Below are 25692 nucleotides of genomic sequence, written 5' to 3'. Positions count from 1 at the left end.
GTCGGCATCATTCCAGCCATATCTGTTCAAAACATTCATGCATACGAAATTTCAAAGCAATCGGATGATTGCTTCTTGGTGCGTCGATTTATTTGTTATAGAGTGTATATAATTATAAAGAGAGAGATTATAATAACCTGATAAACTTATAAAATCATGAGAAGCCATTGCACAATTTCATTAAAAGGATCTTTCTCAAAAGACAGCATCAAACAACTCCTATTTGAAATTATTCACAAAATTAAGAGTAGCTTTTTCACAAAGATCGACCTTTCATGAAAAAAAAAATCTTGAATAACCCTTAATTAAGGGTTCTAAATTAATATTTTAGTGAGGTAAGAGACAAATATTATCCTACACCTGATGGGTCATCTTCAAGATCAATAATATCAAAGGAGAAAAAAAATTAGACTACTTCTTAAGCTCCAAAAATTATTCCATTAATTCGGATTTCTAATGCACAGTAGTTTATCTATTGTCTTTTTATATTTGTCTATTTCAATAAGCAAAAAAAAATAACTGATAATACTCTGAAATTAAGCAAGTGACTCTTCTTCCCGTATTTATTCCAATGATACTTTTCCGAAAATCGCTTTCGGTTTATTATTGCTCAATTCATTTATTTATTATAAACTCATTTTCATGATGTATTTTTGTATGCCTCATGACCTAAATAAAGCATTAATGGTTTCATTTTCTAAACTACTTTCACATTTTTATTAAGGTTGACAAGAGTTTGGACATAAAGGTAAAAGCCACGGTAAACGTTTTTAAGCAGAATTAAAAAGAAAAGAAAAGAAGAAATAAAAACGGAATTTTTTTTCCGAGAAAGAAAACAAAAATACCAGTTATTTTTGCTCAAACCAAGTTTTTTTTTTTTTGGTTCAAACTGGTTTTTTTATTTTTTATAAACAATATGACTGAGGATATTTTTTAGACCATTAATTGAAATTAAATAAACCATTCCTAAGTGTTTCATATTATTTAACTATTCCGTATAGCTATTAATTAATGTTTTCAATAAACAACTTAAAAATATCCTCTTATATCCTCTTTTGTTTCTTAAATATGCCAGCTTAATAAGCACAAAAGAAGGGGAACTGAATACTTTAAATATGCTTTTATATTAGTTTGCCATTCCACTTAACACGCTGATTAAACACTCAAAATGTAAAATTTATTTTTTTAATATATGTTAAAAAATAATTCCACACCCCACCTTGTTTGTAATATAAAAATTTTATACTTCAGTATAATTTAATTAATATCATTATTTAACTGTATACAATTTATAATATTAGTATTAATTAAGTTCTATGAAAGATACATTTTCTTGTTTTATTTCAATCCATTGATTTCTTTCATTTCATTTTTCTTTATTCCGAACGTTAAAATTTGTATCAACACAAATTTTATATATATATATTTAAGGTATCGTAGATATATTTTGTATTAATAATAATTGAAAATTACTTGAAAATAATGGAATGATGAAAAGATGCAAAATTTGCATGGGTTGCATATAAAATAGTATAAATAACTTTTAGTACTAAGTAACTTTTAGTACTATAAGTAACTTTTAGTACTATAAGTAACTTTTAGTACTATAAGTAACTTTTTGGTACTAATAAATAAAATACAAAGTACTTTCTTTTATAAATTTTAACATACTTCAGCTTTAAGTTTAATAATAAAGGAGTTCGCAGCTGTGTTCTGAAATTTCTAATTCTCCTTTTCAAAAATATTTTGTTCTTATTTGTTCATCATTTTCAGCTTTTTGTCCAAATATTTCTGATTTGTGTGTGTGTGCAGAATATATTTTCCACAAATACTAATACAGTTTTGTTTTGTTTTTTTTGCAGATTCGGGAATTTTATCAATTATCTTTTTATTTTAATTAATAGTTCACACAGAAAATTATTTCTAAGCACAAATGTTAAGACGCATCTTTACTGTGTTTTTGTTTCGAAATTATTGAAACTACAATTTTAAATATTCGATTGAAAAAGTCATAAACTCGATTGCAAATTTGAAATAAATTTTGGAATGCCAACTAATTGATACTAAATATTTTCTAATGCAACAGTACTATTCAAATTTCCATAATATTGATTTCAAACTGTTACGAGCTGCTCAGAGCTCCATTAATAGAATTCTTCAGGAAAAACTGAAAAAACCTTTTTTTTTTCAGAATAAAGTAACTTTGGAACTAAAAATGAAATTTTATTATTATTGTTATTATTTTTGCGATTTGTCATTAAGTTAAGAAAATTATACTTTTTTTAAATTATACTATTTTTTGTTGTTTGGCTTTATAAAAGTAGAGTGGTACATATATACTGTACCAAAAAATGTCTTGGGTTTCATCGTTAGCACACTACGAGGTTTGCAATTTGCTTATTAACATAATGCGGTATTAAATAAACTGAAATATCATGAAAATAGCGTAAATTAAATTCTGGATATTTTTTGTTAGAATCGCTTTTAATGCAAAAAATGCATCTCGAAAATATTACACAAATGAATAAAATCATAATATGTCCCATGAAAAATTTTTTACACTGAAAACAGAACAAAATTCTAAACTCATACCGAAAAGTGCAGCATAAAACTAAAATAAGCACTTCATTTTGTAACAAGCATAATGTCTTCAACAAGACAAAAAAATTTCTCTAACTTTTTATTTTAACTTGTTCAATAATTGCATGATTTAACTAATTTTAAAAGCAATAAAAATAGGGTTTGGTTCTACTTTATTTAATATTATACATTTTTAAAACATTTTTCTCATATAGATTCATTTCTATATTTTTGCAAGAAAGCTGTGATATACAAACATTTAAAAATTATATATTTATGGCTATTTAAAGAAATACAGATTCCTATAAGAATTTAAATATAAAGTTGGAAATTTTCTATACGAAAATTTGATATTCTTTTATTTAGTTCTATTCAAACAAAAATATTTAGATAAATAAAATAAAAAACGAACTTGATTTTTTTTAACGAACTTGATTTTTTAAAAACCAAAAAACCATTTGGTATAAACCAGCCAACCCTGTTTTTAAGCCCTTCAGACAAATTATTACAAAGGTAGATTAAGCATTTAAGCAGGGCTAAAAGTTTGAGCAATTGGTACTAAAGTGAAAATAAAATTAAATTGATAAAACTATTCTTATTACTTAGTAGTTAGATGGGAACGAATCAAAATTACCAGAGCCAAAATGGTCGCCAAGTGTTAAAAGTTTGAAGAAAAAGTATAGTTAAAAATTAATTACCTTGAACTACTAAATAAAAACCTTTAATGAGTTTATCTTCTAAAAAAGCACATTTACTTTAAGAAATATTAAACGTAATAAATAAGTAATTGGCTGATGCTTGTTGACGTGCAGCTCAGCGGATGACGAAACTTGGCGTTTTTTTCCCCGAGCTTCGTATAGTACTGAGTTAGCTCATAAATATCAATTAAACTAATATAAAATGCAAATCCTCATCGGTACTTTTCCATTTCGCCGGGGGCAGGAGATAAAATAGCTAATGAAAAGTCACCGAACGTAAATAAATAAAATTGTTTTTTTTTTATGCGACAACTAATATTTTTTTGAAAAATTAATAAACAAATAAATAAAATAACTGAAATTATTTGTGTGGAAAAGTACCTCGAAGTCCTTGAAAGTTTATATCTAGTAAAAAATTGAATTAAAAATAGTTGATCCTACTGAATCACAACTAAATATTGCTGAGTAGTTTTGTGTGAGCATTGTTGAACTATAATTACAAATTATTATTTGTAAGTTTACAAAAAACAGTAGTAGGTGGAAAAAAGGTATTAATTAAAATATTAATAAATTAAGATCTAGTATTTACAAAAAAGGAGGGGAAAATCTGGTTCTCTTATACATAGTTGCTTAAAATTGATTGTTATCCGTTAAAGGGGTTATAAAAAAACGCTTACCCCGTTACACAATTTGTGTTAATAAATGGTAACAGGTAAAAAACTATTGCCACTTATTAACACAATACCAGTAGTACCTATAACCTCAATTAAGCAACGTCATCCTCAAAAATATGGTCAATTATAGCAATTTTTTGGTCCCATTTAACGGATAATTACCCTTATAACGTGTTTTATTTACCATGTTTTGTGGATATCATTTGAGTTTACTCAATATAATTATGTTACAGTTAGATATATTTTTTACATTTATTTACATCAATTTAAAAATGGAATGAAATAAGGGATTTTAATTGGTGTTAAACTTTTAATTTTCAACTAGAAATTCTTTGTTTCCTTTTACAAATATATGAAATTAAATGTATGTAATTAAATATTAAAAAAATGCAGTCAAATACTTATTTTTTTATACCATAAGTGCTCTTGAGTAGAAAAAATAATTTATTAAACGTTTGAGTAGTACTTGTCTAAACTGAAGTGAACTTAAGATGAACTGATCTAGTTCAGACCTGTTAATAATAGTTTATTGTTTGAATTAAACAAAAGTTTAAAGATCTTGTTTGTCAAAACTGTGGAAGGATTCATGACAGATTATACGCGTTTATCTTTTAAATATCTGATTTCGAAGTTATAAGAATTACGTAAATAGTTTATGTGAATAATAAATAAGTAATTTTTCCTCTTTACATTCCAACAGTTCTGTTTTAACAGTAATTACTTTAAAATAAAATGTTTTCATAAGCTAAATAAATAATTTTATTTTAAGAAGATAATTAAAAAACAAATAATAATTACCAACCGTCTGAAATCTGTAGTTTTTATTCATCATATTACTTTATAGATAGAAGGAAAATTTAAAGCATCAAATTTGTTATGTTTTTAGCCCTTGATTCAAGTATGAAAACACGTTAAGTCACTTAACCGTTTGAAAGATATGTTTTATACAAAAGGCGTTATTTAGATTTTTTTCATTCAGTAATAATGAATGTTCTCGAAAAATTACTAAAACATTCAATCGCAAACAGTTAAAAAAGGCATCGGTTTAAAGATTCAGTTTTAAAGAAAGGATGAACAACACAAAGGTGAAACAATTCGGAGAACAATCTTCAGGAATTCTTACTGAAGCGCACCTAATTTTTCTCAATATTTTTAAAACTAGTACTATAACTTCTTAAAACCACAAACTATTTGTATAAAAACTAGAATCTAAGCTTCAAAAATATAATTTATAACCACTGTTTATTTTCGATGTTAAATGTATGTATTACCGGCAAAGTTTGGAATCCGGCATTCTATAGAATGCCTAGGCATTGTATATATTGCCTAAAACTAGCCGGTAATGTATGAAATGATTTATATTTCACACATTTCCTAGGCATTCTATAGAATGCCAAATGAGAAACCGGCAAAGTATAAATACATCTCCGATTCATTTTTTAATGTAGTGAAATGTAATTCAAACTGTCATTCAAGCCTGCCATGTTGCAACACAAGTAGGTTAATTTCTTATATTTTATATGAAAATTCTGTTTCTCTTAATAAGAAAGGCATAAATTATGTTTTGTACAACTTTAATTCTTCTTTATGCATTTTGAATAATTTTTTTTTAATTGCACTCTCATTATTTTTTCAGAATAACATTTTTATTTTTAAGAAATGAACATCATTTACATAATAACAAAGTTTTATTTCATGCTTTGCCTAAATAGCATTTGCCATTCTATAGAATCCCTAGGTATTATATACAATGCCTAGGGAAAGTATGTAATACTTCTCATATTTCATACCTTGCCTAAAAGCATCCGGCATTACATACAATGCCTAGGCATTCTATAGAATGTCGGCGTTTCATACTTTACCGGCAACATAGGTATTACATTTTTATATCAGTTAATTGCGCTTTTGTTAATCATTTAATAACAAATAGACACAATGAATTTATGCATTTCGTGAAATATTTAACTATCCATTTTCATTCGATATCAAAATAATACTAATTACTACTTACTAGAGTTTTTAGCTTTTGGTACAATATAAATCTTTATAAGCTTAGCCAAAATTAAGAAGCCTCAACATTACGTTTTTCTAAAAACTATAGTATTGAAAAAAAATGTGGCTTTAATTTGTTCATCTTGGCGTGATTTTTTTTTAAAAGTGAGCCATGATGGCTCACGGAATAGAGTGTTCTTACCTTAGAGATGAGGGGACCCACGTTCGAATCCCAGCGGTGGCTGGTTGGTACGAATTCTGCTCCCGGCTCGCGCTGACCACAGTGCTAACGCAGAATATTCTCAATGCTAGATGGATCGTAGGTGAGAAATCACTTGGCTGTCTGGCTAACCATCGGAGGTTTTCGTTGTTTTCCTCTCTATGAAAAGCAAAAACGGGTTAACTCCCTCAAAAAATTCCTGCACGACAACTGATTTGTCCCGATGCTTGATCCAGGTTTTCACTTTGTCTTCTGGATTGGGTTCGAAATTACAAGGCTACGAAGTTGAGCCTTGATACTCATAAACTCAGAATTGGGCTGGCTGTTCAACGCTGCTTATAAAATAAAATAAAGTTTGAAAAAAAAGTTAAATAGTTAAAAAGTGGTAAAATTGAAAAAAAATAGATTATGTACTTTTTCATAACCCGGGTAAAAGTAAATTTAACATCTTCGTTAGACAACCGACCCAATTTCCACTTAACGACTACCAATGATTCCTCGTTCGTAAAGTTTAGAGTTGTTCTCTTGTATAATTACGTTTTAAAATAACTCTTTTCAACTATGGTAGCAGGAAAACGTTTGACCGTATCCCAGTTTGATTACGTATTTTTTATTTTATTTTATAACCGTCGTTGAGCAGGAGACCCAATTTTGAGTTCAATTCCGTAGACTTGTAATTTTGAACCCTATCCAGAAGACAAGGAAACTCCTAGATCAAGTTTTGGGAGAAATGTGCCTTCGTGGAGGACTTTTTGAGGGAACTTTCATATCGACCATCCAGCGCTGTGAGTCGAACTTGGGTCACCTCATTGGGAAGTAAGCACTCTATCCCCTGAGCGGCCACGGCTCTGCGAAAATAAATTCAACTATTTTATTTCTTATTTTTTATCATTTTAAAAACAAAATGGTCTTTAAAAAATAAAATAAAAACGCCACACAGGAGAGTGGGTCATTAAAAGCAACTAGATTGGAAAATCGCTATACCGGTCCCAGAAAACGTTCTGGGTCCAGGCACCTGTTGATGAATTTTTTTACCCGTCCGGTTCCAGGACCCGATAGAATTTAAAATGATTACCCAATGCTCGCCAATTATTATGAGTTAATTATTTTACTTTCACCGGCGTTACAGATATCCCAACTCTGAATTAACGACTATCAATGTTATCGCCGCAGCCTTGTATTTTTGAACTCAACCAAGAAGACAAGATAACTTCTGGATCGAGCATTGGGGCAAACTAATCTTGGTGCTGGACTGAATGATGAAAGTAACCCCCTTTTGCGTTACATGGAGAAGAAAACGATTAAAACCTACCATGGTTAGCTGGACGAGAAGATGAATTCTAACTCATGATCCGTCACCATAGAAGATAATTTATGTCAAATTTTACGAGATTATGTGGCTGGCAGCCGGGTGCAGAATTAGTATCAACCAACCACCAGTGGGATTGAAACCTGGTTCACTCAATCGGGAGGTGAACTCTCTATCCCCTGAGCCACCGCAACTTATATTTTATTTTATTTTACATCTGTCGTTGAACAGCAGACCCAATTTTGAGTTTACGACTACCAATGTTCAGCTCCGTAGTTTTGAAATATTTAACCCAATCCAGAAGACAAAGGAACTCCAGGATCAAGAACTGGGAGACATTTTGTCTTCGCGGAGGAATTCTTCATGGAACTAACCCGCATTTGCGTTACATGGAGAGGAAAACTACGAAAACCTCCCACGGTTAGTCTGAAGGTAAGGGAAACTCTAACACATAATCCGTCTAACACTGAGGATATTTTACGTCAGCACTATGGTCTGTGTGAGCCGGGTGCGGAATTCGTATCGACCTGCTATCTCTGTGATTTGAACCCGGTTCGCCTCATTGGAAGGCTAACGCTGAACCACCACAGCTCTCGGTCGAGTATTACAACATTTATGCAAAAGGAAATAAAACTCGTTTAATTTTCTATCAAACAAAAATTTTGCAGGGTTCTAATAAAGCATATTACTTGCCCTTCTCAAAAAAAGACATAACTTTTATCTTTAGATTTTCTTAACTGGATTTTTTTTTGAAGAAAAAGTTGCTTAAAGAAATTTGGGATAATTGTTTAGATGTAAAATTATGAACGTAAAACGTTGAGATGAAGTACAGAAAGCTGCTAATAATTGAGATTATAATTAAGTTTTCAATAGCATTTATTGTTGCAGCTTCTGTTAAACATAGGATTTTAAAATATTTTAACAAAATAATGGTAAAAAAGAAAAATTTACGTGCAATGAGATCGATCAAATTCACGTTCATTTTTAGTCGATCTCATTCCCGATCCCTTAAACTTTTCGATACTCTGTGAGCTTTCGTTTCTCAGTCATGTTACGATTTAATCTCTGTATCCTAATAGTTTCGATCTCCAAACGAAAAGTAAATACAAACGTTTAAAAATAAAATTTTTCTCTTATTTCGTTCTAAATTGATACAAAATAATAAAAAATGCTACAAAAATATAGAAAAAATCTGCATTAAAGGGATAAAATTCGTCGATCTGGCAGTAAAATTTTGTAATAATAATTCAGTTTACATTTCATGAATATATTTTAATGATTGTTCAGATTAGCTGTAGTAAGAGGCAGGAACTGGATCGTTATGAAACTGATGTTGAAGTAGAAAAATATTTTTTCGAGGACACTCGCTGATAAAGTTTCGAGCAGTTTAATTGTATAATTACGTTTAAAAATAAATCTTTCAATTATGGTAGCAAGAAAAATGTTTGACCGTGCTTCAGTTCGATTCTGTAGGCATTTTTTTTTTATTATTATTATTATAACCGTCGTTGAACAAGCGACCCAATTTTTAATTCATGATTAGCTTCGCTTCCATTGACTTGTAATTTTGAACCTAATTCGGAAGACAAGGGAACTCCTGGATCAAGTTTTGGAAGAACTTTGCCATTCCATCATGGAGGAATTTTTGATGGAGCTAACCCACATTAGCGTTACATGGGGAGGAAAACCATGAAAACCTCCCACGGTTATCCTGACAACAAGGGGACTTTTACCCATGATCCGTCTACCACTGAGGACTTCAGCACTGTACCCGGTCCGAGCCGGTTGCGGAATTTGTTTCCAGTAGCCTTCACTGTGATTCGAACCCGGTTCACCTCATCGGAAAGCGAACGCTCTATCCCCTCCCTGAGCGTGGATCGGAATAGTCTGGTTGGTAATTGGTTGGGCCCATGTCCAAAAGGTCTCCAGTTCAATCTCTGCTGGCTAGGAGCTCCCCGTGTAGTAAATGGTTACTGGTGCACAATATGTATCGGGTCAAAAAGTCCTCCAAGTTCCCATGACAAATAAATGCCTCTGGGGGTACTCAATTGGAGATTGATCGTTCTCTGGTTCAGGTCAAAATTACGATCTGTAGATGAATGAATGATTGTATGAATGGGTCCGCCCTTTGAAACGAGCTGTAACGCGTGTGTGTGGCTGTAGCCATATTCTTTGCCATAGATGGTACTATAATAAGTTTATATTAATATTGTTTTTAATTTTACTATATTAGAGTGTAATAAACTAATACAAATATTTTATTTAAGGTTATAACAGGCGTGAAACAGTCTTCTAATTTTTTTGATTTTTGACTATGAATGCTTAACTCCGTATCCTTATAATTTTGTACCCAACGTAGAAGACAAAAGATGGCTTATAATTGAAGCAACGAAACAAATTAGGCTACGTCGAGGGCTTCGTAATGGAACTAACTAGCATTTACGTTATGTAGAATAGGAAGAAAAAAAATGAAAAACTTTCACGGGTAGCCCGACCGCAAGGGTACTCTCACTCATGACCTGTCTACCACTGAAAACATTTTACATCACCCTTGTGGTTGATGTGGGTCGATAACAGAATTCGTACCGACCAGCCATCTCTGGAATTGAAACCAGGCTCATCTTATCGGAAGGAATGTGCCCGATACCAGTGTTCCCCAACCTTTTTGTCACCGCGGACCTGTCCACGTTTGATAATTTTACCGCGGCCCGTTGTGGGGGGTGGGACGTTGATTGTTAATATTTAGATTATTTTGATTTATTAATTTAATTTAATTATATTTAAACATGCCTTCAAAATAAAACACAAATACACCAAAAAATAAATATTAAGCGATTTAACATTTTAACTTACTAGAACGTTAAATCAATGAGAACCCTGAGCTTGTTTCTTTGCAATGAGACGGTTCCATCTGGGGGTAATCGGAGACAATGATACATTACAAAGATTGAAAAAACTATGTCACTACCTAGGGGGCCCCCTTTTTTTAAATAAATAAAATTTGAATGGAACAATAGTTGGGGAACACTGCTCTATACCATGAGTCACGTCTGCTTAAATAAATTCTAATATTGATAAAAATAGAATTAATTATGAAAAAAAATCTGGAAAGAACATAATCCTTTAAATATACATTATGAAAATAAAAACTTTAAAAAAATGAGTGGTGGTGAAAACAAAAAGAAAAACCACTGCTATGACCTATACAATGACCTATGACCTAAACATTTATCTCTATCTCTCTTTATTTTTTAAACTTGGTCTACAATTCTATCTTCATTCAATAAAGATACAAAAAAAGTGTAATATATAATTGGAAACCACGCAAAGTTTCACTACAGCCTAACACTTAAACATTCGATTATTAATTAATGTCCTTTAAAATTCATATAATGCAAGTTTTCTCTAAAACAGTTGTATATAAAATTTTGAAATACTTGCCAATACAAAAAAAAAGAATGGCATGTGATGCTGCAATATCCAATTGTTTTCTGATAATTTATCAACTTAAAGATGAAAAAGTTTCGGAACAAAACACTTAACCAACCTTGGGTCATTAACCATGAAAGTAAGATCAACTATTGTAATAGATTACTTATTGTGCATTTATTGACATCTATAAGATTAATTACGATGATGACTCGATCGTAAGAAGTTTCTTCGCTTTTTTATTGAAAGAAATTTATTATGACATTATATTATGTCATTATATTATGCTATAATATTATTATTGATGTGTCATTATTATTATTACTACGCTATACAGTGAACAAAATAAAAAACAGAACCCTTATAACCTAATGATTGTAATTTTCCCGAACCGAGACTAAATCTTAATGATTTCGAGGGCCTGAACCTTTTGAACATTATTTAATAATGTTCTGGAAAAAAAATGTGAATTGTAAGACCCCATTTCTTGCATTATTTTTTAAAAATTTAATTTTTAATAGAAAAATGCAAAATCTGAACGAAATTTGGTAACTCAGAAACTATTTAACCGATTTCATTAATTTTTGTATTTTCTCATTAAAATTATGTTGTTCAAAATGGTGTAAAAAAATTATACCTTACGTTTCAGCATTTTCTCGAACATAGTTAAATAAAATCTTAAAAATAATAAATAATTATTAAAAATTACACTTTGCATGGATTTCAGAAAATTGCATGCCCACTTGTGAATTATTCTTTGCAGAACTGTAAAACAGATCTGGTTTCGAAAATATATTTTCAAATCAACTGATTATCTGAGAATAATACATTTTTTTTCCTAGTGTACTAAATCTCTATAATTTATTCATAATGCAACACTATAGCAAGGGAAATATCAAGTTTTGTACACATTATATAGAGAAATGTTTAAGGAACATTCCAATACAAAAACGTGAAATTATTCGCTAGATTCGAGTACCGAGAAACCCTACAGTCGAAACTGTAATCGTTTTCGTGGAATCAGAACTTCGACATGAAATGAATTCAAATTACAAATGTATTATAATTTTTCTAAAGCATGTCCTTTCGTTTTCTTTTTTTTTTTTATCTTTTTTTTATTTTTCTGTCATCTAATAAATTCTAATGACGTTAAGAACTGTGCACTATAATAATATTTCAATTTTTCTTAGATTTTATGAAAAATAAGTTTTTAATTTTGTAGTTTAAATTTTTATCCTGAAACGCTACATGAATTGAATACAAATGTATAATACTTCTACAAAAGCTTGTTCTTTCATTTTCTTTTCCCTTTCTCTCCTTTTTTATTTATCCATCATCTATAATGACGTCAGGAATTCTGCACTATAGTAATATTGCAAATATATATTTTTTTTAGATTTTAATTAAAAAAGAGTTTTTGATTTTGCAGTTTTTTTTTTCCTTGGTGAAAATTCAACTTCAAACGTGTCACATTCTGCTAAATATGTAGTCTTTTTTTTAATTGCGTAATTTAGTTTAGAGAAAACTATTAGCAGGAAAATAACGATTTTTTTTTTCAGTTTTTTACTATAATGTCTAAAGAGGAGCATTATATTCCATGTTCGTTAAATTTCAAAAAACACTTCCTAAGTAATTTAATGAAACGGTTCTACGACTAATTATGGTACAATTTTAATTTTTCGCAGTCATCCACTAGAGATTAAAAAAAACTTATACCTTCATGATAAAAATTACAATAATAAAAAGAAGAAATCAAAATTCATGTTAAAAAACAGCTAAAAACTACAATTTCAAAGGAAAATTACGCAATGCTGCAGAAACTGTACAAGAAAATTGAAACCAAGAACAAATTGTAAACAAAGAAGAAAACAATGGAAAATGAAAAATATAATAATGACAACCGAAGCTGATGTCGTCAGGGGGTACCAGCCCCCGGAAGTCATAAAAATAGTACAAAACCTTTTCTATCGAGAGAGCAAGACAAAGGTCTGAAATTTGCTCTCTCTGTACCCCTAGAGTACCTAGTACTATAATGTCTTAAGAGGAACACTATATTTCATGTTCTTTAAATTTTGTTCTTCTTTGTTTTACGGTGGTCCTGGAGTTGTCGTCTGGGGTGGCATTATGTTGAACGGGCGGACTGAGCTTCAGATCTTCGACCGAGGTTCTGTAACTGGAGACCGCTACTGCAATGAGGTAATCCTACCCCATGTGCGTCTGTTCCGAGGGGCCATTGGACCAGGCTTCATTTTTATGGATGACAATGCCCGGCCACACAGTACTGCTAATGTTCAAGAGCTATTGGAAAATGAAGATATCACACGAATGGATTGGCCCGCTTACTCTCCAGATCTAAATCCCATTGAGTATGAATGGGATGCATTAGGGAGAAGTCTTGCGACACGACAGTAGCCTCCTGGTAACACCCACCAGCTGAAAGATGCGTTAAAGGAGGAATGGAGACGTTTACCCCAAGAACTCCTGGATAATCTGGTGCTTAGCATGGAGAGACGATGTCAAGCAACAATTACAGTAAGGGGAGGGCATATCCCATACTAGGGAACATCTGCCAGTTGTACTTACGCTTCTTCAGGCAATTATGCGTAACGCCACTATATGTCAAATAAAGCCTTTTTTTGTTCCATGCCCTACTTTAAACATTATATTCATTTCTGCGCCATTATTCTTTTACCATCGTTTAAGTACAAAATAATGTACATCATATTCAAATTTCATGTCAATCGGATGATTTCTTGTAGAGTTATGACAAAAAATGCACTTGTTGCTTAAGTTTTGCACACCAGTGTAGTTAAACGAAAACTATGAGGAGAAGAATTGTAATCTTTTTCACTGTCACGTAATGTCTGAAGACGTGCAGCGCTTCTCATTCTGGCTAAATTTCTAGTTAATTCTTAAGTAATTGACGTTTGTTGACGTTTTTTTTCTTTTTTTTTTTTGATTGACTGTTTTTAAGCGAAGAAAAAAATAATCACATTAAAACTATTATCTTTTTACAATCGCATACTCATATAACTAAAGTTAAAAACTGTTAACAACTTGTACATTTTCGAGTTAGTGTGAAATTTATTAAATTTATCATCTTTTATTTCCTTACATTTTCTAGATCGTGGCGAGTAAGGAAGGGAATCCCCCAGTCATTCAAAAAATTTGATTATTTTACTTTGGCGGATTTGATGATAAATGGTATAATGATGTATATAAATATAGGGAGTTCAATCCAAGGGAAATCAGACAAGATTAAAAAAAATTCTCGATGATGAACGACTAAAAAACTTTTACGAGAAGTTTTCGAAGAAAACTAAGATTAGGGGCCATTTTGAAATTGGATTCAACTAAAGAAAAATGGCGTAACTATGCTCATATGTTAAAAATGTCAATATATATAGATATATATTTTTAAATATATTTTTTCATACAGATGATAAACTCATATGTTAAAAACGTCAATATATATTTTATATTTATGAATCATTTTTCTTAATTTTGAAAGTGATTCGAAAGAAAAAAATTAGCAAAAGTCAGACATTAAAGTTTCTGTTTTTAGTCAGTAAAAAAAATTAAAAAGTGGTTTTCAGCTAAAATACTTAAAGATTTTCTTACAGCGCGAAAAAAGTTTTTTATTTCAATATTTTCCTCATATTATTAAATATCATACATTTTATTATAAATAAATCTAAAAGGTGTTTTCGGTTTTTGGTCATTAAAAAAAGCGAAAAGAGGTTTTTAGCCAAAATGCTTCAAGGTTTTTTTCATAGCACAAAAGCAAAGTTCCTGGACTTAAATTTTTTTTCACATACTGTTTTACTGTTTAATGTTTTGCTTTTTAACATGAATCAACTGCAAAAAAACATTGCTTGTAAGCCAATTATGACAATCTCATAATACAATGACTGATACCTTATAATAACCGACACGCTTTTTCACCTTCAACGATTGAAATGGGGCAATTTTCATTTATCTGACAACCACATAACATCCCATAAATATATTTGTATGAAAGTCGTAATATCAAAAACAAAGTATCATTTGAATTGAATAATTCTTATAAGTTTCACAAAAGGTGTAATTTATAATAGGACGTTAATACCACGGGAGAAAATTTTCATGATTAATTCTGTATTACCTTCGTTGGTATTATTACCAATTCTGGTAAACCTAAAACAAAACACGCAGATTCAAAAGCTTTTTTTTTTCGAATTATCAAAATACAAACAAATATTGTAGGATCACTTGCCCTATGCGTAATCTGCCAATTTTATTTTTTATCTTGCTAACAATTATGCTAACGATCATACCATTATTATGCTAACTTTCTTGCAACTATGCAAGAACTATGCAAGTTCTTTTCAGAATTTGAAACTTAGCGGTTTATTTACTCTAGCAAGATAAGCCAGCTTAAGGCAAATAAAGCTTAACTTTAAGCCGAGCGAACTGAAATCCGTTTCCATTTACATATATTTGAGTTAGCTTAACTCAAGCTTTTCTGGATGTGAGGATATATTAAAATTGGGTTAGAGATTAAAATCTTAAGTTGTTTGATTGAACGCAAAAAACATCACGCTTGCTCGTTTTTTATTTAGCAATCGACTCCTTGTATTGAAATGGAAAAAGATTAATACTATAAACTTTAAAATTATGTTACATTTTCTCATAAACTTTTTTAATTCTTTTTCTGACCCAGAACACCATTTTTAAGATCCCTTAGAGAGTCCTTAAATTATCCAGCTAACACAAGCATTAATAGAAAAACAGTACAACGAGATCAAGAAAAACAATTGGGTATAATATGAAAAAAGCACAACTACTTCCACTTACTAGGAATAACATTTAACTTTTAGTTTAATTAATAAACTGAGTTTTAAATATGCTTACTAAATTCATAAACTTCGGTAAAACAACAATATAAATTATTTCCAAAGGAACTAGACTAATACAATTCCAACCTGGCGAGTAGCGACTTATAACATTAACAAGAAACTTCGTTTGATGCTTTTACTTGTTGCTAGAAATCAGGTTCGCAGAAAATGCTGTTTACTAGTTAAATTTAGTAGGAATAACACGATCTGTGACGTAGGCTATAGTATACCCAATTGCATTGTTTTATTTTAAGCTGTATACTAATCCGTTACAAGAATTTCAATTTGCTTTTGCTTTGATAATGTGTGAATGATGTTTTAAATAAATCTTGTTTTATAAAAAACTGTCTCTTCATGTTTATTCGTTTTCCATCTTTAGCCATCTTTGCTGTGGCAGCCACATTGGGAAAATAACGAACTTAAAACTTCAGAAGCTTTGCTACCACTTTAAAGATCGCATCTTACGCTTAAACCTGCTAATGGAAACAGGGTATTGCTATAAGTTTACCTAAATACCCCTTTTCTATATTTTAAATTACTGATGTAGAGGAAAGAGAATTTTCCAAGAAGAGTTTTTCCCATGGTATTACGTTCTTTTAATATGCCGCCAAAATATATTTCATGCAAAACACACATATTGTATTAAATTTTAAACTGCTGTTTGTAGAAAATGCAACACCATGAAGGAATCATCAGAATCAAATGAAATTCGCAGCAAATGTCAATTATAGGATATTATGCAAATTAATAAAGTTTCAGAGCCATCGCGCGTGCGTGGCGCGCGCAGCGCCCTCTGAATTGATGCTGAAAGCGTATAAATAAAGTGCTGTAGCGGGACGTTGAAAATAGTCTATGATTATTTGTTAGTGGCAAACGTTTAGTGAGACCTGAGTATGCCTCCACCACGGAAGAATAAGAAATTCAAGCAACTTACGGAGTTTGAACGAGGGAGGATAATCGGCCTTCGAGAAGGAGGATTTTCCTATCGCGCAATAGCAGCTCGTATGCAGCGGAACAGTTCCACAGTGATGCGAGTTTGGAAGCAGTGGACCGACGAGCACCGAACAACTCGAAAAACAGGCACTGGACGACAGAAGGTGACGTCAGAGCGCGATGATCGACACCTGCTCCGCATGGCGGTGAATGATCGCACAGCTTCCTCCAGGCAGCTGGCAGCACATTGGTCTACTGCTACAGGTGTACAATTGTCGGCTTCGTCAATTCGTCGTCGTCTGCTGCGCCGTGGATTGCGTGCAAGGGTGCCATTATACAGGATTCCCCTCACGGCGGATCATCGACGGCTGCGTCGGCAGTGGGCTCTTGAGCACAGAGACTGGCGAGCTGATTGGCACCAAGTTGTCTTTTCAGATGAATCACGCTTCAATTTGTGGACCCATGATGGCCGTGTTCGTGTTAGACGTTATGCCGGTCAACGCTGCCTTCCTGAGTGTATCATTGAACGACATAGTGGTCGAACACCCGGAGTTATGGTCTGGGGTGCGATTTCGTATCATGGACGATCCAATTTGATACGAATTGAGGGTAATCTCAATAGCAACAGATACGTCCGTGAAGTGCTACAGCCCGAAGTCGTTCCTTTCCTTCAAGGCATCCCTGGAGCTATCTTTCAGCAGGATAATGCACGCCCACATGTTGCGCGGACTGTTAGAGACTTCTGTTCAGCACAACGCATGCAACTTCTTCCTTGGCCTGCTTATTCGCCGGATATGTCGCCTATTGAGCACGTGTGGGATATGGTTGGTCGGCGTCTCACTCGTGATCCGCGTCCTGCAGTTTCCAAAGACGAACTTTGGTTGCGCATACAAGCGATATGGAATTCTCTTCCTCAAGCAGATATTCAACATCTGTTTGACTCCATGCCACGTCGTATAGCAGCACTTATTGCAGCGCGTGGTGGCTGCACCAAATACTGATTTCGGACGCTTAATTTGTTTCTTTTGTTTTGAAAATTTCATCATTTATTTGTATCAGTACAAGTCGTTTCTGCATTAAATTTCATTTGATTCTGATGATTCTTTCATGGTGTTGCATTTTCTACAAACAGCAGTTTATTTGATTTTTCCTAATTTTACATTTGCTGTTGTAAAAAACTTAAGTCTATAAAATTTGTTCTGAAAGGACATGTCAAGAGTTTGCAAAATTAAATTATGGAACTTTTCGTATTTTTATTTAATATTTTTAAAGGAAAATTGTCATGTTTTTATCTTGTGCATCAAATTATAAATTAAAGAAACTGAAAATTATTAAAAATTAATTTATAATTAAGAATTAAATTATTAATTTATGTCTTTGATTTTAATGAATTACTAATCAATTAATAATTTAGATATATTTGCAGTGAGTTTGATAGTTTTGAAAAATAATATATCATGGTCTATCACTTTTTATTATAAATCTCGAAAAATATTTTAGGGTGCGCAGCCAAATTATTCAACAAAAAATAAGCACCTTTTAAGCACTCAAAAAATATTTTTAAGCACTTTAAAAAAATATAATCAGGCAGTGTTGGAAAGTTTTTGATAATTGACGGTTTCATCTTGTTTTAAGCGTCATGTCAAAGAGCCCTTCAGCATTGTTTTTGACAATTGTCAAAAATTAAGACATTTTAAATCATGTAAAACAAATTGAGTTTTTATATGCTACGGACTGACAATACGCCGAAATAGATTGGGGTTGAATTAATTGTGAAAACGTTGAATAGAATACTGTGAACTGTGTCTTTTTGCATAATTCGAAGTGAAAATCAATATAGTAATGTAAAAATCTTACTTTGAAAGAGGGAAAATTAAGCACTATTTTTAAAAAAAATTAAAAAGGCACTTTTAAGGGCTTTTAAAAAACGAAAATAAGCACCTTTAAGCTCTTTTTTAAAAAACTACGCATCCTGTATTTACATTGCTCAGGCATCAGACTGAATGAAACTTTTACAAGCACTAACATCTTTTTCGACGAAAAGATATGCATATAATGTAACTAGGACTGGGCGATATTAGAAATTATATATCGTGATGTATCGTCAGTTTTGCATCGCGATATAGCGATGTATCGCGATATAGTATTTTTTAATTTCATTTACTTTAAGGCACAGAAAGTCAGATTTCTATCAAGACTTCATACGCAGATTGATTTAAATCAATTTATAAATTTGAAAATATATATGTTTTGCTTAAGAAAGATATTAAATAAATTGACTAAGATGTACAAATCTTACTTAAAATATTTATTGAAAAAATGTGTGTAGATACAGAATGAAATATTTGCACTTCTTTATCGTTTATAAGGTATAAGCAGTCTTAATTTAAGTTAGATACTTTACTAAGCTTTTAACTAGAAATCAAAGAAAGTTTAAAAAGATAGGTTTATGAATTATTTGAAAATCAATTAGTTTAAGTGAATTAAATTTTGAAAAAAAAAGTTTAAAGCCGTAAAAAATAATTTTACTAAATGAGCCATATAAAAATAACTTTGATAAGTAGCAAAATTGAAACTTCATATGAAATTTTTATTTTGAAATAAAAATATCAGCATTTCCGAATGTTTAGGTGATAAAGATGCTCTGTTTTTTCTAACGACATTGCCCCCAGTACTAAAAACTCTCTCTGACGGTACACTGGATCCTTGAACGGTCAAATATTTCCTGGCGAGAAGTTTCAAAGTCGGAAAATTATGTTCATTCATTTTCCACCACTTGAGTGGATCATCATTTAAGCCTACTTTTGGCATAGAAATGAAATTATTGAACTCTCTTTCTGCCTTACATGATGGTGTCAGAATGTTAACATTTAAAGTATCATCGTCCTCATCACTCTCTAAAAGTTTCTCTAAACCTTTTTTAGTGTCTTCTAATACTTTTGGGTTTTCAACGGTTGCGACACTTTGAGCATCTTCTATTTCATACAATGCTATCATCTTTTCTAATACAATCATTTTAGTTTGTTCTGGCTCATCTATAAAATTTAAGCGAAATCTTGGATCACAAAATGAGCTTAGTCTTAATAAAGACATTAGCTCAGGTTTTTCATACCTTATTAAAGATGATAAGAGTTCTGATTTTATTTGTTTTTGCATAGAGTTGTCTGAAGGAAGCTCTCTTAAACTCTTATTTACTTTTCTTAAAAGAGGCAAAATTGATGATGCAGTAGTATATCCTTCTCCTGAAAGATTTTTCGATATCTCTTCCAAAAGTTTTGTAGCATTGACTATTTCCTCTAATGTATTCACTTCATTACTATCCGCCATCAGATGTTTTTTTGATGGATAGTCTTGAAGCAATTTGCGGATAGGCAATTGATTCTCTAAGAATCTCTTACACAATTTCAAGATGCTCCACCACCTAGTTATGCAAGCACTAGGTAGTGAAACAACATTCATTTGCATTAATTCTTGTGCTTTCCGGAAATCTCGTACCATCTTCCAGCTATGTGCAAGAGCATTCTGTAATTTTCTAACCCTTGATACTGCCTTTTTAATGCTTGGTATTTCCAAAGCTTTGTTAACACCAATATTAATAGTGTGTCCAAAGCAGGGAACATGTGGTATTTCTAGTAATGATACTGCCTTTAGAATATTTCTGCCATTATCAGTAGTACATGATGTTATGTTAGCAATATCTAAGTCCCAATCTGACAAAATGCTTGTCATTGCTTCTGCTATATTTTGACTTGTATGATCTTCGTTAAATGGTTTGCAAGTCAGGCAGGCGGATTGAAGCTCCCATTGCGAATTTATGAAATGCACAGTTATAGCTATATAAGGAATATTAGACAATGAAGTCCAGCAATCAGTAGTTATTGAAACATTATTGGAATCAATAGCTAAAAGGTGCCTTTTTATAGTGTCAACTACATTTTCGAAAAGTCTGGGTATAGCTGTAGTTGAAAAATATTTTCTGCAGGGTACTTTGTACCTAGGATTCAGAATATGAACCATATTTTTAAACGATTGTGATTCCACTACACTAAATGGCTGTAATGTCTCAACTATAAATTTTGAAACAGCATCGTTATACTTTTTTAAGCAATTTCCACCAAGGGGTTGGAATTCATGCAGTGTTCTTTGTTTTTTTGCTGGAGGCACAGGAGCATCATCTACATCAATGAATTCATTTTTGCTTGAAGAAGTGCTACTCTGACTTATATTATCAACAAAAGAAGGTGATGCATTTTGGAGCTGTTTATTTGAAGAGGTAACATCGGAAAATGTTAAAGGATGATAAATCTTAAGATGAGTCATCAAATTTGTTGTGCTTCCACCTTTGGCTGAAACAGGATACTTACAAGTTTTACAGACAGCAATATTTTGTGCAACCAACTGACCTTTAATATCTGCTGGCTGTCCAAAATATTTCCAAACAAGACTTTTACATTTTTTTTTAGAAACAAGTTGTTCATATTTAGGACAATCAAGAGTACGATTAATCGGATACATCTTAAAGTGCCTAAAAATAGAATTACAACTTTATTTCACATTGATGGTAAAATATTACAGTAAGGTTTCTAAAAAGCTGCAATTTAAGTAAAAAAAATAATCGTTTTCATCGTTCATGAAAACTTGGTGGGTCAATACAGTAAAAAAAAGCTGTTAGAATAAATCTCTTAAAAATGAAACAAATATATGTGTTACCCAAAGCACTTTTTTTTCACTATTCAACTAACTACCCTAAACCAAAAATTTACAAATAAATTAAAACTACTATTTGAAATCGTATTATCAAGAATCAAAAAGGCTTATTTTACAGTTGATACAAAATTTATATTTCCTAATAATAATAGAATTTTTTGTATATATGTACCAATGAAATAGGCATATGTTTTATTGATACAGTACTGATATTAAAATTATTTAATATTACAAAACAAATGAAAAATTTAGAAAGTAAGATATTTACTTAATATATAAAAAAGTGAATTAATAAAGTTCAAAGCTATTTCGAATAGTTTTTATATCTATCGAAATGAGTAACAAATCTCAAGATAAAAACTATATATATATATATATATATATATATATATATATATATATATATAAAGAAATAAACAATATGCCTTATAAATTTTTGTATTAATCTCTTTTTGAACGTATTCATGACAAATTTATATAGAGTTTAGCAAAATTATTATAAATTGTTTTACATTTTAGAGCAATGGAGAGGACACGTTAAACCTGAAAATAGCTTAAGATAAATAAAAAGGATATTATTAAACTTTACCAATAAAATTTAAACTATAAGCATCTATCATAATTATTTATAACAAATTTAAAACAATTCCAATTAAATATTAATAAAATTGAAAAATTCTGCATTAAATATTTTTTAGAACAGGAAAAAAGAGTAAATGTTAAGTTAATAAATTATTACAAAAAAAAAATTTGTGTAAAAAAAATTAGCAAAAATAAAAAACCAGATTTTATATTATTTTATCAATACTGCAACTTTTTAGAAATTAAAGAATTACTATAGAAATTTTGAATTTGAAATTTTTTTAAAAAATTAAAGAAAAGAGATAGATAAAAAAAACACCCTTAATGAAAAAAAATATTGTTATTAAACAAAAGCTGATTTTAAAATTTCAAAACATATTTTAATTAAAATAAAAGTTAGATTTACTAAAAGCCAAAGTTTAAAATTAAAAATGTTCGAATTTTAAACTAAAAAGTAAGCATAAGATTTGTTATAATTTTTTAAAATTTTCGTTCTCTGAAAGATTTCTCAGTTTAAAAATAAAAAGGGAATTTTATAAATATATCTAGCTCAAATTATTGAAAGAAAATTTAAAAAATTAAAAAAAAAGTTTGTTAAGAAATTACGCTTAAAACAAAGTGTTAAAAACGTTTAAAAAAAAAAACGAAACTTTTTTTAACAAATCAATATTTGTTTGTACTATTATGCGTAAATAATTACAGAATTATTCAGTTCGATCGTAATGTTCAAATTCTTAATGAAAAAGTAAACACAAGTTTTGTTATATTTTCTAAAAATGATCACGCAAATAACGAAAGATTTCTTAGTTTAAAAATAAATAATAAAAAAAAAATTGAAAATTTTTCAATATATTTACCAAACAGCATAGGAAGAAAATTTAAAAAATAAGTTCGTTAAAAAATTATTTGTATGCTTGAAACAAAGAGCTAAATAAATTGTAGAAAAAAAATGCTTTTTAAACACTATTTTTATTATTATTTCATATAAATAATTAAATTAAATTAAATAATGACCGAATTATGAACGAAAAACAAAGTAAGGTTTAATTTCTTAAAAATAAAAACAAAAGAATTGTGATATTCGGTAATATATTTAGCTAATTAACTAATAATATAAAACGAAAATTAAAAAAAAATAATGATTTTACTCTCTAATAAAACGAAGTAGTAATTGATTAAAAAAAGAAATGAATAAAATTCGCAAACTTTTCAAATTCTTTTGAACAAACAAATTTTATTGACTTATGTCCAAAAAATAAGTTTTGCTTTAACTTTCTAAAAATAAAAACAACTCAAGATTTTTAAATTTAAAAACAGTAATAGAAGCCCATTAAATTATTAGAAGTTTTATCCAAAAGGTTTTTAATATATTAAGAGAAAGTAAAAAAATAACCTAACAAATTTATTTACTTTGTAATTTAATTCCTTATGGGCGCCTTAAATTAGATTTCGGATAATTTTCACATTTAAAAATGAAAAAAAAGTTTTGTCAGAAAATAAATAAAAAACTTACCTAATTAATGAAGAAACTCTTCTTTATAAATTCTTTTCAACAATTAGCGTTGAATCACAAAAGTTCAACACAATCAACAAAAAGTTCAATAAATTCTTTTCAACAACAATAGATTGCGTTCAGAACAAGGTTACGACGGCGATCACGAAGTTAATCCCATAGAAAATAATCTACAAGAAACGATTTCAAGAGGTGCGAAAACGAACATGTGAGATCACGATATATGTTCTCAAAACTGATTCTGATTCTACCGCTCATCAGTCAAGGCCATCTCAACATAACGAAACGAATATCGTCTTCCACAGCTCGAGTTGGCATCGGAACGTAAGAGAAGGTCCTTGCGTGTATCGCTATATCGCTATATCGTTATATCGTTTTGCGTTCTTCTTCACTCGACGGCTTAAATCATATTTCTGATTTATCGTCTGGAACGAAAGTCGCTGTATCGGTTTGCCGATATAGGCGTTAAATCGATATGTCGCGATATATCGATTTATAGCCCAGTCCTAAATGTAACTAATCACTTGAATTAACTTATACCACATAATACACCTCACTTGTTAGAAAGAGAAAGCAAAACAATAAAATATTAAATATAGATATTAAGTTGTAACGAAACATACCATACTTATGCTTGACATATGTAAGTAAACTCACCTCTTCTAACTAATCGAATTTCTTTATTGATTTAAAGCAGATGCAAAAACGATATTATTCAGCTAATAAAACGATATTATGTTTCACATTTCAACTTTTTATTTTTATGCATAGCAATTTGATGTGAATCGTTTTAATAAAAAAAAAACATGATATGGGGAATAAAAAGGAAAAAGCTAACTTATGATATATCATAAATTTTCATTCATAATAAAATTTTGAAGGAGAGCTTAATCAGTATTTTAGGGTATTTCTGATGAAATATTAACATACCCGGTCGACATGTCAGTGCAAAAATTCAAGCCCTATCAGAAACACGTGAAGAAGTGCCCCATACGTTTCGTGCATTCTAATTTTCGAACCCAGATAAATTATTATTTTTATTGCCGTTTTACCACCACCTTTTATTTAACTGACAACAGTATATATTAACTTCTTACGTACTCATATTTTTTATTTATGAAATCAAATATCAATTCTTACCATAATTCCTCTCCAATTTTATTCCAATTTACAGGTAACATCATGACAAACGATTAATAAATGCATATCCCTACCACCACTGAAACTCCCTTTTTATCATAAGCATCAAATATCACAAATAGTTAACGCACACGCTGCATCAATCTCTCAAAACAATAACGCCACTTGTTAATTAAAAACAAAAACAAGTAGAGCTGAAGAAAAAGAAAAAAAAAACGAAGATAGCTCTCAACTGCTGAAAACTAAAATCATTCTTCGCTCTATAACAGAATGAAGTGGTTTTGTTCCACGGAACAGCGGGATATCGCAGTAAATCACGTGACATTTTAGACGGAAACTTGAAAAGGGGGACACGCTCTCTCACACAAAATGAGCTCAATTTACTGCTAAATGATATTAAGAAAATAAGAATGATCGCCACTGTGCTATTGTGATTGCTTTACATCCGCTTAAGAATTTTTTTTTATCTGATGCGTTAAAATTCAAGTAGTCGTTTGAATATTAATTAAAAATATTTTATCATTATCGTTTGAAAGTTAATAAAAATATTTAATCCTAATCGTTAGATGAAAGGGATATTTTTGAAAACAAGTTGCGTAATCCTAAAGAGTAAAAAGAAAAACACGTTTATTCCACTTATTTGCTTCCACGAGGCTTTTTCTTTTATTTCGGTCCTCTATTGTTTTATATAATTCGAATAGCTGTTTGAATTCTAATTAAAGAATATTTTCATTTAGCATTATTTTCTAGATCTCTTGATGATAGTGAAATTTTTGGTCACACAGCAGAATTCTAAACAAGCTATGAGGGAAAAAGACCATTAGTTTAAAATACAAATAAATTCTTTATGAACTTACAAAATCATTATGGCCTGTTATCGTTCTATAATGAATATGATTACGCCTTTAATAAATACGTTTGAATATGAATTTAAAAAAAAAAAAAAAAAAAAAAAAACTTATAAATCTTAAGACTGTAAATAAATATTCTTATACAAACTTATTTAAGTTAGAAAAAAATAATTTTAATTAAAATAGC

At 30.4% G+C, this 25692-nt stretch overlaps 1 protein-coding gene across 1 annotated transcript in view; it reads right to left on the bottom strand.

Moving 5' to 3' along the window:
- The window catches only part of LOC107451131 (lewis-type alpha-(1,3)-fucosyltransferase), a 36673-nt gene extending 11808 nt beyond the window's left edge, over positions 1–24865 (bottom strand). Inside the window, exon 1 of the mRNA XM_016067135.4 lies at positions 24655–24865. Coding sequence (XP_015922621.1) covers positions 24655–24657 — 3 coding nt within the window. The 5' untranslated portion in view covers positions 24658–24865. The remainder of the gene's footprint in view (positions 1–24654) is intronic.
- Between the last annotated feature and the right edge of the window lie 827 nt (positions 24866–25692).

This window comes from Parasteatoda tepidariorum, chromosome 4 (genome assembly GCF_982258835.1).
Source record: "Parasteatoda tepidariorum strain Cologne lab strain chromosome 4, Ptep-v5.0, whole genome shotgun sequence".
In the NCBI taxonomy this organism is placed as follows: domain Eukaryota; kingdom Metazoa; phylum Arthropoda; class Arachnida; order Araneae; family Theridiidae; genus Parasteatoda; species Parasteatoda tepidariorum.
This window is presented reverse-complemented; position numbering and strand designations above follow the sequence as displayed.